Source organism: Drosophila tropicalis, unplaced genomic scaffold, assembly GCF_018151085.1.
Source record: "Drosophila tropicalis isolate 14030-0801.00 unplaced genomic scaffold, ASM1815108v1 contig_878, whole genome shotgun sequence".
Classification (NCBI taxonomy): Eukaryota; Metazoa; Arthropoda; class Insecta; order Diptera; family Drosophilidae; genus Drosophila; species Drosophila tropicalis.
In genome coordinates this window covers 13773157-13793316 of record NW_027173374.1, presented here as the reverse complement: position 1 = coordinate 13793316, position 20160 = coordinate 13773157, and the positions used below count along the sequence as shown (strand labels likewise).

The 20160-nt window shown below is 39.6% G+C and overlaps 2 protein-coding genes across 7 annotated transcripts; both read left to right on the top strand.

The window, feature by feature from the left end:
* The first annotated feature begins 5899 nt into the window (after positions 1 to 5899).
* On the top strand, positions 5900 to 15747 carry LOC137585177 (serine-rich adhesin for platelets). Of its 6 annotated transcripts, XM_068300853.1 has the most exons (7): positions 5905 to 6930; positions 8387 to 9138; positions 9292 to 9853; positions 9920 to 10124; positions 10836 to 13490; positions 13672 to 14028; positions 14099 to 15747. In XM_068300853.1, exons 1-7 carry the CDS (start codon positions 6276 to 6278, stop codon positions 14118 to 14120), a joined length of 5208 nt encoding a protein of 1735 aa, XP_068156954.1. In that variant the 5' UTR covers positions 5905 to 6275; the 3' UTR covers positions 14121 to 15747. The 6 variants fall into 6 exon arrangements, with proteins under 6 accessions (XP_068156952.1, XP_068156951.1, XP_068156949.1 ...); XM_068300851.1 differs by having other exon boundaries at positions 5900 to 6930; positions 8387 to 9853; positions 13798 to 14028; XM_068300850.1 differs by having other exon boundaries at positions 5901 to 6930; positions 8387 to 9853; positions 10869 to 13490; positions 13678 to 14028.
* A 212-nt stretch (positions 15748 to 15959) lies between these two features.
* On the top strand, positions 15960 to 18205 carry LOC137584434 (cytochrome P450 4p1-like). Its single transcript, XM_068299825.1, has 8 exons — positions 15960 to 16355; positions 16421 to 16625; positions 16693 to 16773; positions 16833 to 16933; positions 16994 to 17264; positions 17324 to 17544; positions 17618 to 17932; positions 18000 to 18205. Exons 1-8 carry the CDS (start codon positions 16160 to 16162, stop codon positions 18158 to 18160), a joined length of 1551 nt encoding a protein of 516 aa, XP_068155926.1. The 5' UTR covers positions 15960 to 16159; the 3' UTR covers positions 18161 to 18205.
* The last annotated feature ends 1955 nt before the right edge of the window (positions 18206 to 20160 follow it).

Genomic DNA, 20160 nt, shown 5'->3' with positions numbered 1-20160 from the left:
ACTAATTTGTACATGGGACAGGCGTTAAACGTCATTGACAAGCTCAGCGGCGGCAACAACAACACCACTAACTCCAACACCACACACCATACACACACACACACACACATACTTGGGGGACAGACAAGTTGGGCAGCCGGCAGTTGGACACATTTGTTGTTGCGTAGGTTTTTCTACATTGTAGATGATTTTTCAGTGGATGGTTTGTTTCTTTTTTTTTTTGTTGTAGTTTACTTGATCGATTGGTTTTATCTTATGGCTCGAGTAGACTATTCCGCATTTTATGGCCCGTTGCTGGTAATTACGCATAATTGAGGACTTTCACTTTGATGCGTGGAAAACTTTACGCAATTTTTTCTGTACAAAACATGTTGCTTGGTATGAGATATGTATTATTTTGTTTTTGTTGGTCGGAGACATGTGGCAGACTCGGTTGTCATTTGACATATTGCAGGAATGGGATATGTCGAAGAAGAAGATGTCAATGAAAATGTTGCAACATTTGCCATGTGCCCCCATCCCTTGTTTTCATCTCTCTCTCTTTCTTTCGCATCTCTCCATATGTTTTTATTTTCTTGACTGATTTTCTGAGATTGTCAATATGCGTTTTCCATTGAGGCGTGGCGAAAATAAAAACGTACACATATGTTTTCTTTTTTTGCGTCATGCCAGAAGCCGTCAAACTAGGAAACAGGGAAACTTGTACTCGAATTCATATCGAACTGCAGCTACTTTCTAGCAAAATATGTAAATCTCATTTCAGTATTGCATTTCCCCCCTTGCTTCCATCATCCGCGGTAAACTCTGTGAGTGGTGTATTGAGTTTAAACAATAACAAAGTCTTTAATTAGCTTAGACGCTCTGTCGGGGGGTCGCATCGTTGCCGTCGTAGTCGTCGTCACCCTTTTCTCTGACTCTTCGCCTGAGTGAAGAAAATGAGTTCTCTAGTGGATCGTTAAAGATTTGTCGCCCTTTAAGTTCTGACATGATTATGGCCTGCGAAGAAATAAAATATGCCATTAAATATATATTTCAAAAATGCGATGACATTTATTCAACAAGCGAGGAGTCATGTAATACGAATCCTGCCATCATTACCATATACTAAAAATGATTTGAATTGATATTGTCAGATAAGAATAACTCAAGCAAATATTTGTCAATTATTTGTATCTAATTTATGTGTCAATCTATAAATATTTCTACATAGCTTATCAGAGCAAACGTGTTTTGCAACTGATTAGAGAATTGATTGACTGACACTCAAGTGATGCATTTTGTGGAAATTTCTACTGATACACAAGTTTTCTTTTCTTTTCACATGGCGGCTTTCAGTTTTTTGCGTCTTAGGCAATGCGCAGAAATTGGCGCGCGCAGCATGTGGGAGCTAAGCCAAGTCAAGACCAAAAATGGGGGAGCAAAGTGCAGTCTGAGAGCATAAGTTGGGACCAACTGATAGTTGCTCTTTTATCAATTCTTGTTATTTTGTTTACATTAGCAATTTATTTATGTACATGCCCAAAGGGGGCCAGCAATTAAAACAAGACTCCACGCCTGTGGGAGGCCAACAAATGTTTGCTAATTCGAATGCAACAACCACAAGGGAAGCAGCAACAAAAACCAATGTGGGGGCAAATGAATTTGTCATAAATGACTTTGGAACCAGCCAAAAAGAAGCGAAAAATAAAAGTCACTGTCATATGACTCATTCGACTGGGGCTGTCGGTAATTGGTGGAACTAAAAACGAAATTCAATTAGAAGCGACTATCAAATATCTGGTTTGCTTCACTTTTCAAGGGCTGCCCAAAAGTAGGCTAACAATTTTTGTTATTTCGCTTTGCCATTTCAATTGACATTAAGATCAAATGGTTGGCAATCGTTGGCGGGCTGGTCTGTTTGTGTCTGGTATTTTAATTTATGGATTATAAGCTTAGTCCACAGCCACTCGCCCCTCTCTCCCTCATGCCTCATGCTGCTTTGCATCCGTTGCGACAATAATTAATTGAAATATAAAATAAAAGTCGCAAAATAAATAAGTGTATGTAGGAGCATTTTTTGCTTTGTTTCCATATATGTATGTACATATATGCGTGTGTGTGAGTGTATGTAAATAAAACAATTGTTGCTCATTGAAGTAACAATTTCGAAATTGTTTATTAAATTAATGCAACATCAAATAACAATTGGAGAGAGTAACGCTTATAGGGTGCCTTTTCATTGATGGCATTTTTCTTTGTTGTTAAATAGATTCCTAAGGGAAAATTTATGCACATTTTTAATAGTTTTATTGGAAAAATGTTGCATGCTCTGAATGATATAATGAATGTCTCTCTCAATCTCACTCTCACTCTCTGTCTCTTTGTAATCAATAATGAGTTGTTATTGTTGGGCTCTTCTTGTAGTTGTTGCTGCTGTCATTTGGGACCCCCCTCGAAATTTTTGTGGTGTATTTTGTTTCAAGTGTCTGTCTGGCCCTTAACATCTGCGTTTGTTGCGGCACGTGCAAGATCCTCCTTTCCTTATACACCAGGCGGACAGACACAAAGGAAAGACAGAGAGGGGGCGAGAGAGACCCTTTTCTACTGGTGATTTGATCTGAAATTGAATCATCTGTTTTGTTTAGTTTCCGGAACCAAAGTAGGCACTTGGCTGTGCCCACTTCAAATTCATTAGTTGTGAAAATAAATCTAAAAATTCGAAAAGCGTTATTAATTTCCAGATGGTCCAGATATGATTTATACTCATGAGTTTGTTCTCTCTTTTACTCTTTCTTATCATCCTCTTGACATCCACCATCCACATGCACTTGCCGAATAGAGTAGCTTTAGGTTTTCACTTTTCGTTTTCTCAATTTTCCTTCATGGGGTCGGGGGTGGATTTTAATTCGGTTGCACATTGTATAATAAAAGTATCTACTTCGTGCGTTTTCGGGCGCTTTTCATTCTTTCCATACACACACACACACACATGTACAGTATAAAGACACATTGGGAGGCGCCTCATGCACACCAAACACACACCAGAGACACATCAGAGAGTCCGAATCCATACGCTTCGCGTTGCTTTGTACTCAGCGTCGTCGATGTCGTTGTTTGGTTCGCTGTGGTTGCTCGTGGTTCGCTCAGTCAGTCTCCTTGGGCTTGTGCAACTGTGAAAATGTGCGGCGCGTCGTTTTAATATTGAAACATATACATATATACATATATATTTTCAATTTATATACTAGACAGATTTTTATTACTTTTATTTCGATTTAATTTGTTTACGTGCAAACTGTCTGGAAACTGAAGCGTCATTTTCTTCTCGTGTGCGGGAAAACTAATCAAAATTAATAACAACAAGTTCATAATAGTGCGTGGGTAGCATTCATCAGGCCATGCCTCATCAGTGAATTTACTTACATACATATATATCTGGCAATCTAAACTGCAAATTGTATGTGTTCGTGAGTGTGCGTGTGTGTGTGTGTTTATGTGCAGCAAAGTTAAATTGAGACCACAAAGGAATTGCCAAAATAAAAGAGGAGAATGAAAATCATCTAATTGGCATTATCTAATACATACAAATATTATTTCTGAGTTTCTGCAATCTTTCTATGAGATCATCTTAATGAAAAAGGGCAAATGCAATGCGTATATCTTATCTCCTATACACTGAGAGAAATCTAACTTTCTCACACTCTCTTTCTCTGCCTCTATCTCTTTCTGTTTGCGTGTGTCACTGCATTGAATTTCTTTCATATCTTATCAGCATTTATTTACCTTAAATTAAAACATTTGACTTGCCGATAATGAAGCAGCTGTATACACAAGTAGTAACTAAATCTGTTTTTGCATACACTTTTTGTTTCAGTTGAATGTTTGTTTTTAGATTTGACCTTTTTGCAGAACAGAAACTGAAACAGAAGCAAAAGTCGAGAAGTCTTCCGCATTTTATTCGCACACGTTGATGATTTCGTAATTGCAAATTGAAAGATAGAAAAGAAAAAAACCAAAAGAAAGGCAAACGAAACGAAACGTAAGAAAAACCAAAACTGTAAATGCAATTGCAGCTGCAGTTCATTTAATTGTAGCATTTGGCAAGCATAAACTCCAACGGCAGCAACACAAATACCAACAGCAACATTAACAACAGCAACAGCAACATAAGCAGCAGCAGCATCAGGGAGAGAGAGTTTTATGCATAGGTTTTTTTTTGGTTGTTTTTTCTTCTATTGCAATGTAGGCCAACAAGTGCGTTGAACTAAACCATTTGGTTCTATAGGCAGAAAACAAAACAAACAAAATGAACAGAAGTCAACCCACTGACATCAGCCTAAAATATGTGTAGAATCAGAAATGGCTAAGCTTATGGCCAATATTGTTTAAATATTAGACAACAAATTTGATTTGCAGTTTCTCTATTTGAAAGTTCAACGAGTTATTGAACCTTTATGATCTTTGTGGAGGATATGCCCACCACCTTGATAGTGGCAACTGTACTTTGTCTTGCTCTTGTTTTTCGAGTTGCAGTTGCAGTTGCTGCTGTTGGGCACTATTTATTTTTGCCACAGTTTGTTTGTGCTGCTGCTGTTGCTGCTGAAATTACACATAAGGTGCAAAGAGAAATTCAAAATGAGTTGCGTGCAAAATAGTAATGCATAAACATGGACAAAATCCAGCCGAAAGTCAAGGCACTATGTTTATTTCTCTATTTTACGAGTCTTTGGAATACAGAAATAAGTTCAGAGACAAAATAAGTGAGCCAGATACTTGGAAACATCTAAGGTAGCCCTTAAGAGGATATTAAGTAGCGAATGTTTATGTCTAGATACTTTTTGGATTTCGTTTTGCTGTGTGCAATTGCGCGTGAGCATTCTTTTTAGGGAAAGACTTCCCTTTTTCGGTTCAATGTGTGGAGTGGCTTTCTTTCTTGCCCCTCCCTCTTTTGCCATGCCGGGAGCAAAACTTTCTCTTTTGTCCTGAGGATATTTGGCATAGCATTGCGCATTTATTTGGCTTTAGTTTGCTGTTTTGTGGTTGTTTTCAAATATTGGGCGTGACCAAAAATACATTTGTAAATATTTCTAGACGAAAACTACACAAAGATTCGCATCTTTTGTGGCTGCTGCTGCTGCTGCTGTGATGTCGTCAATCATCAAATATGCCAGCCACCTGGTTTTCTTGGCAAGCTCTTAATGAGAGATCTATTTCAATAGCAAACATTATGACACATAGCCACCTTCTGTCAAGTTAATAATAATGAACTTGGCTAAGACGTTTTTTTGTTTTCCTCTGTTGGTGTGCCATTTCTTTTCTATTTTGTTGTTAGTCTTGTCTGTTGTCTGTTTGGCCGCTTTTAAGATTCTTATCCAACTGATTTCGCTCCAAGGCGAAGCAGAAACAAGTAGTAACACGAATTCTATTTCCTCACCAAGAAAACATTTTGCATTAGCCCCCCGCCCCAGCACAAAATTTATGCGCATAAATTAGGCTTTCTAACAAGGCCCCCTGTCCAATTGCAGTTAAGACAGTTAAGTCACTATTTGGCCCAAAAATGCCAACTGCAGCAGCGGCGGCATAAATATTACAAGCTTCACAAGAATTTACGTTCGAGTTTTGTTTATTGCATTGTTGGAAGTTAATTTTAGGCCTTTTGAAGGAAAACCAGCAAGCAACAGCCAACAACCAACACAATATGGTATTAAAGTTTACAAAAACATAAAAATATCGCCCCGATTTTCCTTGTTGACTGCAGAAAACTCATAAATTATTTTTATATGCTTCTTTGCCTTGCATCAAAATACAAAAACTTTTCGACTGTACTGACAACAAACACACACACACACAGACTGTCTATATTTGTATGTGTGTGTGTATAATCTAAAGCCATCTTGTCCATGTGTCTTATACAGAAAAATATCAAGAGAAAAACAAAACTTAAAAATAGCCAAATCAAAATGAAAAGTGCAGCGTGATGAGAAATACAGAAATCCAAACAAAATGTGTAACCAATCAATGAAGTTGAACCCTTAAAAAAAAATAAGAAAAAACCAAAGCCAATAACTAAAAATAACAAAATCAAAGAGAAAAACCCAAAAAAGAAAAAACACTAAAAACTACGAGAAGGAACCAACTGAAACAAGAGAGACTGAGTTGAGAGAAGTTGGCAACAAATCGCATTGCGTTGGTCCAAAGCAAACCGACCAGCAAACAGCCAGCAACCAAAAATAGCCAACCAATCTTAGCAACATTTTCCCGGTGTGGTGTTGCAGCAACATTTTGTGTTTGTGTAGATGTTGTTGCTTCTGCTCGCCTTCATCATGAGATTCGTAGACATTTCCAAACGCTGTGCCGATTGCTCGAGAGCTGGCATTGATTGCCCCCACACAACAGGCAACAGGAACGGCCATAGTGATGCCAATGGCAATTCATTTGGCTGGCAACATGTTGCCAACTCATCAGTTGGCAACACTCACAGCAATAGCAGCAGCACAAGCAGCGGCTGTGACAGCAACAGCTCCTCCAAAGAGAACTACTATGTACAAACCAACAAAAATCAACAGCAACAACAATTTCTACAGAAGCAACATGGACCTGGAGTTCGTGTCGATGGCTTGACCCCGCAGCAATTGCAACAAATTCGTCATTATCAACAAATGCAACAGCAGCAATTGAATTTACTGCAACAGCAATTATTACAACGGCGACGTCTACAGCAGCAGTTGCGGGAACAGGGTGTACCTTCTCCAACAGCAGCAGCAGCAACAACCACAACTATTGCTGGCCTGACCTGCAATCAGCAATATTTGAGGCAACAGCGACAGCAGCAACATGATAATGATAATATAAATAACAACAACAATATTAATAATCAAATCAATCAGATCAACAATAATGCCAATAACAACAACAACAATTACAATGTTATGGCGTTTGATCTTGGTCAAGGTGTGTCTCCTTTATATATGTATATATGTACATATATATACCTTTATAAAAATATGTTTATTAAGTCGATTCCATCTTTAGCTTGCCACTTGAAAGTCTCTTGAGACAAGTTTTTCTGTGTGCAATCTTAATTAATTTCAATTGAAGAGCAAGTGGTCCTGAGGGCATTGCCCTAAACCCCACAAATTGCATTGAGCTTAGTATGAGGGGTTTTCTTATAGTTATGGAATAAAGAAAGAACAAGAATTGTATTAAAGTTGCTTTGAGAAACTTTAAAGGCAAATCTCGCCCAACCCTCCACTCGGCACACACACAGAAAATGCATTAAAATTATCTATATACATACATGCATCCATTTACATATATACATACATATATTCTTTATATTTGCCTCCATAATCTTACACTGGCCTAAATATGAAATGGAAAGCTATGCCATTCAATGGGGGAGGCGGCCAGACAGCCAGCTTTTGCCACTTGTCGTCCGTTTTTGGGAGCCAACAACAAAATGTTTTTTCCCCCTCGAAACATTTAAACTAATGCAGTGGATAAATCGTTTCATATGTTCCATGTTACGGCTGCACTTGCCTGACAGAGGCACCGAAAAGGAAAGAAAAGACAAACAGTAAAATTTTTGTGTGTGGTGGCTTTTCCCCCTTTTTTTTTGGTTTTTGAATTTGTTCAGTTCACAGATTTGTTTAGTGCAGTGCCGCCAGTGAGTTAATTTTAAAAATTTCATTTCGTGTAGATATTTGTATAAATTACATAAGATGATGCCGAGGATCGATAGGCGGCAATGCGCCGCAAAAGAAGTTACCGCCTTTTCACATGCAATGCCTTCAGGTTTAACCTTTAATTGCCATTGGCACAAAAAGTTTCTTTCTTTACCTCGACTGGCACATGCACATGCAACTGCGCCTGGCAGTTTCCATTTGGAAAATGTTTCGTGGAGGGGGACGGATGAAGTAAAGTGACATTTTCTTATTGAACTTTTTATGGGATGACAGTGCCTGGCCCCAAGATGCTCCTTCTATATCCATCTAATGGTGGTTTTGGGTGTTGACGACTCGTAAAAATCTTGCCGAGCGACATAAAAATAATTTTTATAACTTTTCTTCTTTTTTTTGTATTTCTTTCCTGTCTTCTATGCGAGATAGTGTCATATTATTTGCTAGTCTTGTTCGGCTATCGTAAAAATTAATTGAAACATGCCATGCCTGATGGACAGGCAGACAGACACGGGACGGTCGATGTTGAGGGAATGAGGCAGGGAATTTGAGGCACGCTAATGTGCATTAGTGGTAATGGGAAGTTTGTTAGTCTTCCCTCCTCACATCCATTGGCATGTTAATTGAGCCAAGTTCAGTGTCAATTCTTATTAGTCTATTAGAGCAAGCGCCAGATAAAAAGAAAAATAAAGTTTATTTTAAACTAAATATATTTTTTTCTTTTGCAGGACTGAAACTTCGACGTGGCATGACAGAATTCTCAACAAACAACGATCACAGGAAAGCACACTTCACCTCATCTCAGCAAAAACCGCTTCAAAATTCACCCATTCATCAAGCTAACACCCAATCGCCTCATCCTCATCCCCATTTGCTTCAACGCTTAGCCCAACAGCAACAGACTTCTTCTCTACCCTTTAGCCAAAAGCACAACGGCAACAACACGGCTGCCTCCGCAACTTCGCCACATTCCCCATTGAGTTGTTATCGCAATCCCGTCAATAGTCCAAGTAATCATCTTCCATTTAACACCACGACGACATCACAGACGACGACAATTGGCAAACGTTACCAGCAACAGTTAACCGATCGCCTGTTGCAGCAGCAGCATCTGCAACTTTGCCAACAGCAACAGCTACAATCGCTTGGCTGTGAAGATGATGAAGACGATCCAAGTGCCGCTGATGATTTAAGCGAAGAGAGCCTCAAACAGAATGTTGCCATTGTGTTGAGCAATTTGGATCGGTATAACAACGCGTTGCGCAGCATCATACTGAATGAGCAGGTGAGCCAACTGACACCAAGCCCCAGTGGCAGCAGTAGTCTCTTCCTTGACGACATCAACGAGACGAAATTTCCGTTGGACAACAACAACTTTCTGTTGGGTAGTAACAACATGGCGGCCACACCGGAATCCGATTACAATAGCAATGCTACTACGCCTGGAGGACAACAGCAGCAGCAACAGCAGCAACTTGGGGTAGGTGGAATGCTTTGTGGTAATGTTGGTGTTGGTGGTGGTGGCGGGATGAGGGATACAACTTCTACTACTACTATGAATGGCGGTGGCAACAATCTCAATTGTTCATTGGCCTCGTCGCATGATTTTACTCACGACAATTCCGATTATCAGTGGTTCCTGGACTACGGCTATCGGGATGGTTGCGGTGGCATGCAGCGTAGCGTGCTCAGTTCACTCTCGGCATCATATAATGCCATGGGTGACTTAATCTATTATGAGGACTTGGCCAAAAATCTGGATGCTAATCTGGCCGAGGTTGATATGGAGAGTTTTCGTGCTGAGGATATACATTCGTTGCTTTCCCAATTGCCAGCCTATTGTAAGAGTCTTGGCGGTGCGAATAGTCGCCTGCAGCAATCATTGCTTCTGCAGCAGCAGCAACAACAACAGCAGCAACATCAACAACAGCAGCAGCAGATGTACCACAGCAATATGGGCCATAATATGCACAACATGTCACAGATATCAACAACTTCCACAAATGAACTGATTGATAATTCCTTTTGCAAATCGGAGCTGCTTTTCTCGCCAGTCAAAGAGTCCCATATATCGGTTGACTCACTCGATATGGATGCTTATCCAGATGATGGTGATATTGTATTAACCTGCAACAAGGACAACTATACAATTGCCTTTGAGGGCAGTGTACTCTATTCCGACGACAGTTTCTATGGTAAGTATACAAAAATGTATACTGCTCAGTTCATTTGATCTCACCGACAATAACTTTTTTCCCCAGCTGAACCCAGTGACAACGCCCAGAGAATAAATAAACAAAACTGCATTAACTTGCACAGTAATCTCGAAGATATAGTGAAACGCAACAAAGCCCTGGAAGTGTCCATGTCACGTTCGGCTCAGGCATTCCAGCCTCTATGCCCCAAATCGCCCAAGGGGCAGGCATCCTCAGCGGTGGCAGCAGCAGCAGTAGCCCAATTGCAGCGGTAAGAGTCACATCCCCAAGTCTCACATCCCAAACTCTACACACACATGCTACGTCCCATGGATTGATTCTGTTTTGGATAGTTAAAGTTCTTAAGTTAAATGTTAAATCGATTAGTTTTCCATTTTACTTCTGCCCGACCTAGTCATCATCATCATGATCATCAGCATTACGATAAGAACGGATGTCGTTATTTCCTTTGCCTGCGAAAGGGGGGAATAATCTGTTATGTAGAATGCAATCGTGTAGGGTCATATCAATTGAGTTCAATTTAGTCTCATTTGTTTGCCGCAGCCGTAAAAATAAATAGAAGAGTATATGTAGAGGAGAGAGGGAGACGGGAACACAATCTAAACTCGGACTTTCTGCTGTTAATTCCAAGCTGCTGTCATATGTTTGTATTCTTTTAACGCTTTATTGCATGAAGTGGGTTAAAGTTAATCCTTAGGAAAAACAAATACGTTTTGGGCTTTACCTAACTAATTCATTCATAAAGTGATTAGCAAGGGTAGAAAAAAGGGAAATACCTAGAAAAATATTATGTAAATGATCCTCATCGAGTTTCCCTAGACGCCGCCGCCGTTGCCATAAAACCAGGTAGCAGCCAGTAGAGCCCTTAACCGAATCAATCCTAATCCTCTTACCTATAAACCCATTCCGCCAACAACATTTTTATAACCTCAACCGGTCGACGTGTCTCTTTGTGATAAAGACGCTCGTTATTCCTTGTCTCGCCCTCTCGCAGGTATCCCTCGGGCAATAATAACCACACCACAAATGCGGATACCATTACCATTACTCGCCATTTGCCCCAGTGCAGTGTACGCAAGAGCAGCAGCTTGCCGAACTTGCAAAACGAGGATACCATGACGTTCAGTTTACAGCAGCAGCAGCAGCAGCATCAACAACCTCAGCAGGGGCCACAAACTGACAAGGACTCTGAGCAGGCGGCTCCTTTGAATGTCTCACAAGCCATTAGTACATCGACCATGGAGTCGTGCAAGTCGCGATCACGTAACTTGTTGCCCATGTGCCAGATGCCCATTTCAATAAGTGTGTCCATATCGGAAAGACTGCAACAGCATGGCTTGTCACAGCAGGAAGCCACACCCATATCACAGCAACTTGCACAGCAACAGCAGCAGCAACAACAACAACACCACCAGCAGCAGCAGCATAATCATCATCATCAGCACCAACACCGGCATAAGCATCAGCAACATCGCTGCAGTTGCTCCCAAGAGAGTCAGAACTTTTGCATCTCTGGATCTGCCTCGTCGGGCAATTCCTCCAATCCGCCAGCGTTTAATCTAGTCAAGCTTTTCATTAAGCAAAAGAGCTGTAGCAGCGGTCAAACAGATGAGGCAATAGCCCAGGCCAGTGCCCACACATGTATGGATGTGTCATCTGGTTGTTGGCCCTCAAGCGATGCCGCCAGCTCTAGCAGTGGGTCCCTGGAGCAACGTTTGCGTAAGAAGAGTATGCACGATTCGGGCAAGGGTTCGGCTGTGAGTCGTCACGACGAGGAGGATGAGGAAGAACGCGGCCAGCATCAGCACCAGCAGCAGGAAAGGCAAACGCCTAAACGTCAATTGCGTTCTCGCAGTGATGCTGTCTTTTATGATGATCCCGCAGTAAGCTCTAGTTCCACAGGTTCTCTAACCGCCACCAATAATTCGCCGGCACATCGTCGTCGGAGTATGCCATTGCGTAATCCTCAGCTCTATCAATTGGCAGCGAATTCCCAAACGCATACTTCGACGACCAGTCAATTGTCATCGGACGCCAGTTCGGAGCAAATGACCCAGGTGCCGCAACGTGCTGAGAGTACCCGTCCTCTATCCTGTGCCTCCAGTTCCGAGATGATTACCCGCTCCATGCAAACTTCATGCGGATCATTGAGCACCACTAGGAGCAGTCTAAGCGAAAGGTATCGTTGTGTGCCGCCCTCATTTCTGGAAAAGCTCAACAATCTGGGCGAACAAAGGCAGGCGCCCATCTATGTCATCTATCCGAATTATGCCCTGCCCGATTTGGGTTTCGTGAAGACCAACACCAGTTCCGATGTGATCTTCTCGCCCTTCAACTACAAGATGACCCTGGATGAGGCAGGGGCCAACAATTCCACAACTTCGGGCTCGCTGAAAAAGCAGCGCAGCAGCCAAAGCATCAACGAGGATGAGCTCTTCAAGACAATGGACTACAAGCATATTGCCGATTGGCAATCTCTGGCCACTCTCTTACCCATAGAATATCGCCATCGACTGCAGCATATTCCTGAGGTGAAGCAGATTGTCCGACAGCTAGATACAGATCTCTCACAGCGTCCATTGTTCTGCATGAGTCCGCCGATAAGGCGAAATAGGACACATATCTGCGATTGTGCCAAGTACTTCCAGCAGGCGCCTGGACAAGGTGAGCAAACACAGCTAGATGAAGGTTCTAGTTCGGGATCAAGTCAACAGCCAAGCTCAGGCTATCGCGGCTCATCAACGCTGCTCACCGATTCCGAGTTGGATGCTGATCCATTGAAGCAAATGTATGTCTATCAATATGATCAGCAACAGCGTATGGATTCGGGGGTAGAGACAAGTCCGGCTAGTCGACAGACTCCACCACAGCCCATGCCAAGAAGTATCCTGCGGAAAGCCAATTCGGCCAATTCGTCGCGTTCCAAGCGCAATTCCATGATCGAGGCCCAGCAAACACAGAAGATGTCCAAGCTGGAGAAGCGTCGAAGTCTGCAGGAGCCACCCTATAATTACGCCTTGGGCTCGAACGATGAGTTGGCCGATGTGTTTGAAGAGGAGGAGCATAGTCAGCAAACTCCACCAGTTAAACAGCGACTCTCTCGCAAGGATATCGATGCTCGGGCTCGGGCCGAGAACTTTTTGGCCTCGCTACCTCGCTCTGAACTTAAGTATTATGCTGAGATAGCATCCATTCTCGAGTCTTCCGGTGAGCAAGTGCAGTACGATGCTGCGGCCCTCAAAAAGGAAGTCAGTCGTGTGCTTAGTCAGCAAAAGAAGGTGTCCTTCAACGATGAGGCGGCTGCTACAGTGTCCAATGGGCAGCAGCAAGCCAAGCGTTTCTCCACTCCACCCAATTCGCCAAACATTTCCATGGCAACGCATCAGCGACGTGAAACTTTGGACGTGCTGGAGCAACGCAAGATCGAAAGCAACCGCTTTAAGCGTCTGCAAATTCAATGGGAACTGATGAGTAAAGACTCGAGCATGCTGAAGGAGCTGGCAAGCGAGGCGGCCACAAAGAGTGGCGGCTCCACTCCCACCTCCGCCAATTCATCGGCCAGCAATGCAGCGCAAAGATCACGAATTCCACGGCCAGTGAGCTATCCAGCGGGACGGTAAGTCTTACTCATTAAAAATTTGGCCATATATAATTTTATTTTCAAAATTTCAATTTTTTAATTTAATTCCTTATTTTGTGTTTTTGTTTCCTTTTCTCTTCTTTGTTTCTTGGTGACTCCTTGGAACCTTTTTTGCATTGTTTTGCATGTTTATTTGGTTTCTTTAAATTTGGTCCAGTGGCAGAAGTTGCATTCCAACGCCAACTCGCCCTATAAGTAGCCCATCACCGGCTCGTGCCTCACCCAAGACTGTCATTAAAAGCAAAAACAAAACCACTCCTTTATCCACCCCTCGCCTAAACAGAGTCAGTAATCATGTTCAGGATGTTGGCAGTGGAGGCAAGGCAAGCACACGATCGCCCAGCCGTATGATTCAGCCGAAACGATATAGTCTGGCTGGCACGCCCCCAACGCCTACCCCAACAGTAGCAACAACAACCACACCCACAACAGGTAGGGCACGGACGCCCACAAGTCGCGTTGCAGTTACGGCCCCAAATACACCAAAACGACAAAGTGTTGCCCAGTCGTCCAGGTAAGTCGAGTTGAATATTAAAATACTCTCTATTAAAAAAATTAATCACTTTCAATTTCCTTTGTTGCAGGCCCACCTCGCGAGTGCGTTGAGCGCGTCCACATGAGTTGTTCAAGGGTGTCCAGTCATCACCAATTAGTCATCAACCCAAAAAAGGGGGAAAAACAAAAGAAAACTTCAAAACATATATACAAACAAAACAAAGAACAATGATACATTGTAAAATTCTAGGCTAAGGCTTTGTGTGCTTAGATGCCGCCGCTGCTACTGCTGCTGGCCCGGAAAGTGATATTTAGTGAGATCAGATCTGTAGACGGAAGAGTAGACATAGGCTGAGGCTGATTACGATGATGATAATGATGATGGAGATAATGCCAGTGCTAGTATTTTATTTAACTTTTTTTCTTAAGTTGCGCCTTAGAGCAGAGACAGACAAGGAGACAGGAGTTAGCTAAATTTCTTTTCTACAAAAAATATACAACAAAAAACGATACAATACATATGTATGCCAAGTACGCGTAAATCTTTAAACAATACTATATTTGTATGTATATACATATATATATATATATTATCATCGCAATGGCATATGGATAGGGATTAATTCCATTAGCCTACTCCATCAAATTTATAAATTGTATAAAAACATATTTTCTAAAAACTATGCCGCATATAAAGTAACAAACAAATACTCGAGAAGAAACATTTAACAAACTTAATGGCATACCACCATACATACATTTGAGCGAAAGAAAAAACACAAATATATATATATTTACCTATGTATACATACATAAATTGAAACTATACAAAAACACACACACTTTGACAAGCAAACAAAAATAACTATTAAGCAAAATTTCACAATTACATATGGAATACATAGCTCAAGAGCGGAATCCAGTTGAGATGATATTTGGCTGCAGAGCGATTTGCTTTAGTATAAACTAAATATTTTCTGTTACTCTGTCCAAAACAAAATCGCTCACTCGCTCCCTCCCTAAATACCTAACTACCTTATAACTAACTATTATGTATGTATGTATGTCGAGTGTAAAGAAAGGAAATCAAAATGATTTAAGTTTTCAAGTTAAACTTAGCGAGTGGAGAATTGATTTTTAAGTTTGGGGAATCATCATTTCCCATCAAAATGGCCTTTGATTTGTTAGCTTCACAATTAAAGAAAGATATTTAACAGTTGGGTTTTTCATTTTCATTAATTTTTATTGTTTTTTATTATTTTATTATTATTTGGTTTTATGCTGAGACTTTTGCTTTCGCAAAGCCTAAGTTTAAAGTGATTTGAAATTGTACGATATATGATTAATACCTATAACTATTACTATAACTCTATACTATGTAAAATCTATTATTACTTCTTTTCATTTAATTAACTATTTAAATACCATTCTCTCTTGCTGTACCACTTTTCTATAGTGTGTACAAGACATAATTTAATTTCTTTTGTATCCCCATTTGTATAGCTACTTTAACTTTAGTTTTATTGTGTACAAGAAGCAAATGAAAAACACATATTATATAAAATTATGGGAGAATTTATTAAGCAAAAGGATATGCGGGAATATAATTATGTATTAAATCGAAGAAACACAAGAAAAAATGTATAAAAAAACACACACAACAAAAACATAAAAAAAACACAAAAATCAATAAAAATATTAATAAACGAGTAAAAAGTATTACCAAAATGAACAAAAATGGGGTTTTACTTGTAATGCTGGGAAGACTTCCAAATTAAATGTATAATTATTATTTTCTATCGGTGAATCGTTTACAAATTTTGAATTTACCGCCCACAAATATTTGTGTGACCATAGGAAAGTAACGTTTGAAATACTGGTCTCAAAATACTGGGAAGTGAGATAAGACGTAATTAGTAATGTAGATAGCTTTATCAAGGGTCAGCCTAACTGATATTCATATTAGCAGGTACAACAAGTAAACAACATTGACGATACTTATAACTCTTGGCATTAAATAATTTAAAATGAAAATCAGTTGCTAAAGATAAGTTGATACGACCACCAGCGCACATTGGGACTGATATCTCCGTCTTTTGCGGAAAGGAATGACATCATTGGACCCTTAACTTTAGTAATTTTCCAGAATTATGTTTACAATTTGGTTGACCTTTGCCTTTGCCTTGTTCTATTGGCTTTATAGAGTCAATAAGAACTATCATGTTTTGGGTTTTTTTGCTAAACGAGTGTATACCCAAAATGGCAAGCCAGTGGAAAGTCTAGTGGCAGTGCCCCAGGGATTAAGTGGTTTGCGGAATTTGTTTGCTAATTTTGGCAAGGACAATGGTAAGAACAAAAAATTGTAATACATTACATTACATTGCAATTAATTGAATTGATTATTTTTGTAGCCAGTGTGTTTACTTATCTGCGTGAGATATCCAAGCGAATGGGCTACAGAAGTTACGTCCAGTATGGAATGGGCAGAACCATGTTGAGTGTTGTTGATGCTGAATACGCCGAAATAGTTCTTAATGATCAGAATTTGATAAACAAAGGTCTGGTCTACACATTTATGGAACCTGCACTTAAAAATGGATTGCTTATTGCATCAGGGGAGTTGAATTGTTACTAAGCAAAACTATAGTTAGTTATTTATAATTTCTCATCCTTTTTTTATAGGTCAGAAATGGCATAGCCGTCGCAAAATGCTAACACCCACATTTCACTTTAATATAATGGGCCAATTTCAGGAGGTGTTCAAGTAAGATGCTTAGATCAGTCGCCTTAAATGGCAATAACTGATGGTTTCATCTATTGCAGAACTGAAAGTCTGAAATTTGTTCAACCTTTTCTAAAAGAAGAGGAAATTGACATAACTCTGAATGACATAATTCCACGATTTACCCTTAATACCATTTGTGGTAAGTTTGGGTAGCTATTATTTACAAACCTTTAATACTATAGTTTTTAATTTCTTTTAGAGACCGCAATGGGTATCAAATTGGATGACATGGCTGAAGAAGGTGATCGTTATCGGAATAGTTTTTCAAAGATTGATCAATGTTTTGCCAGGCGTTTGACTAATCCATTTCTTTGGAACAGGAAAATTTATGATTTAATAGCGGCAAAAGATTATGAACCACACTTGAAAGAAGTTCATAGGTTTTCCAGTGAGATTATAGCTAAACGTAAAGTCCTTTTCGAAAAGGAATTAGAGCAACGGCATAATAGAAAGACAACTGAGGAGGATTTGTTAGTGTTCACACAATAAAGTATAGCTTAGTGTATCAATAACACTTCGAATATTATAGATTCATCAACAAGAAGCAGCGCTATGCCATGCTGGATACTTTGTTATGTGCCGAAAGCGATGGATTAATCGATCACGCGGGTATTTGTGAGGAAGTTGACACTCTGATGTTCGCTGGCTATGATACCACTTCAATGGGTCTCATATTTGGGCTAATGAATATGTCTGTCTATCCGGAGCTGCAAGATCTTTGTTTCAAGGAGATTGAGGAGTATGTAGATGGTAAGTAAAAAACCGAGTTTAAAATTCAAATCATAACTTCTTACCAACTATGTATATGCCTTTTACATTTTAGATGACTTTAACAATTTGGATAGTAATCTCCTGGGCAAGCTGAAGCATCTGGAATGCTTTGTTAAGGAAACAATGCGAATGTATCCATCTGTTCCTATTATAAGCCGGAAAACTATTCAGGATACTACATTATCGAATGGCTTGGTTTTACCAAAAAATACAGACGTCACCCTGCTTATTTTTGACATTCTTCGTAATCCCAAACATTGGGACTCACCAGATGAGTTCAAACCAGAACGTTTTCTGCCCGAAAATTCTCAAAATCGTCCAACATATGCATTTGTTCCTTTTAGTGCGGGGCAAAGAAACTGTATAGGTAACATGATGACCATATATTTTTATAGCGATCTGTTATTAAAATGTTTTTCTTTTATAAATTTTAGGTCAAAAATATGCAATGCAGGAAATGAAAACACTAATGGTGGTTATACTAAAACGCTTCAAGATTTTGCCTCTTGTCGATCCGAAAACTCTTGTATTTAATGTTGGCATTACTTTAAGAACTAAAACTGATATAAAGGTTAAACTTGTGAGACGCAAATGAGCTTATTGCATTTTTGAAAATAAAAGTCATCAGTAGTTAACAGCAGTTTCATTTTTTTGTTTTGTTATTTGTATATATATATAGAAATGTGTATTTGGGTAATTTTTATGTTTATACACTGTTTTTTATTTATCTAAAAGAATACTTCTCTACTATATGGTGAAGTTTTCGATTTATTTGTATATATGTAACAAGCATTGAAATACTTGAAATTTTAATTATACAATAATATTATACGATATGCATTACTGAAGAATTGCATTCCATGAATTTGTCTTAATTTGGAACACAATTTTCAAAGATTTGCTAAACAAAACAAAAGTGCGGCAAAATCTACTTTCTCTCTTCTTCATATGCACTCATTGCAACTTTCTTACTCCCACTCTCACGAATGTTCTCATATGCTAAGCTTGTGCAAGCAACAGAGGGTAGGTCAGTAGTAGAGAGAGTAAGTCATCAGTGTGTGAAAGTAGCTTAATAAGAAGGAGAACTGTCGCAACAGTTAAGCATAGCTCAGTGCGCTGCTGAGTTATAGAGGGAGAGAGGGAGCGGGAGAACAGTTCTTACACGTTCTTGCACGCTAGCGCGTTCTTTGCTGCCGCTGAGCTTATAAAAGAAGCTGCAGCTGAGGGGGCGCGCATCTGTTGTTGCTGCTGCCTCGCCCCGCTCGGTTGTCATCGCGCATATCTTCCGCATGTTAATAAAAATTTCCAAGCTGATCGTAGAATCATATTGGGTAAGTAAAATAATTTAGAAATTCTATTTCTTTATTATCTTTTGCTTATTATTAGTATTTACTTTCAATTGTTTCTATTATTGTTTCAGAAGTGTTAAATACCTTTGGGTAAGTGAAACTATTAATTATTTTTGACTTCTTAACGTAACCTAAATTTTTTTTTTTGCTTTTGCTATTGTCCCGTTAGCTTTTCGGCTCCTTCAAATTCAGGGCTAACGATTTATTTATTGTTTTGCATTTATTAGAAGATTTAGTTACTCATTTTCTATAAAGTTATTTTGTTGATTTAATTCTCCAGCCAAACACATTTTTGTTTATATGCTTAGCCTTAAATTGCTAAAAATAAAGGCCTTAAAACGAAGGAGCTCTTACCTTCTCATTATTAAAAGTAATTGTAATTACAACAACATGTGTTGTACCATTTTTCTTCATGTGTGTGTGTGTGTGTATGCGTGTGCGCGCGAGTATCTGCGAGTGTGTGGGTGCCTTTGCATACATTTACCTAATTAAATAAAATAATGTAAACGTAAAAGTTGCAGAAGGCGCGAAAACTGTGTGCCTTCTAAAGTTACAGAAGCAGCAGCAGCAACATTCAGAAACCAAATTCCACTCCGCCGCCTCCACCAATGGAAAATAAAATTACGCAGAAATATTTTCAAATATTTATAATGGAGTTGGTATATGTACGTGTGTGTGTGCGTTAGGTTGATAATTATCATTTACCATGTGCTTCTGGGTTTTTGCTATTCAGCCGATTTAACATTGCGCATACGCACCGTATGACGACGACGTTGACAGCTTGGGTAACGTCTGCTAAGCCTTTCCCCAAGCAGGCAAATATTTATTTTCAGCTGAAAATTTCACTTTTCTTTCTACATTTCCGATTGAAATTTGTTGCCCATTAAGTTTTTTGCTCATTTTGCGTCTGCGACTGTTGCCAAACAATTTGCATATGAATTCTCAATTTTTTTTCGACTTTGTGTGCGTAAGGATGAGTGTGTGTGTGGAGTAAATGTAATTAAAAGTTTTGCTTTAACTGTGGAAATGTAAATGTAACTCTCAAGAGCAGTATTGCCGACGTTGGCATTGTCATTGTTTTTGGCCCTCGATCCCTTCATCAAACAGAAAAACACACTCACACATACAACAAGGAGAAGTAAACTCGGTCAGATAAATTTTGCTGTCAAAGCGAAAGCCAAAATGTGCATGAAATATGCACTGACAATTGAGGCCTACAATATTTGCATTCACATATTTTTGTTTA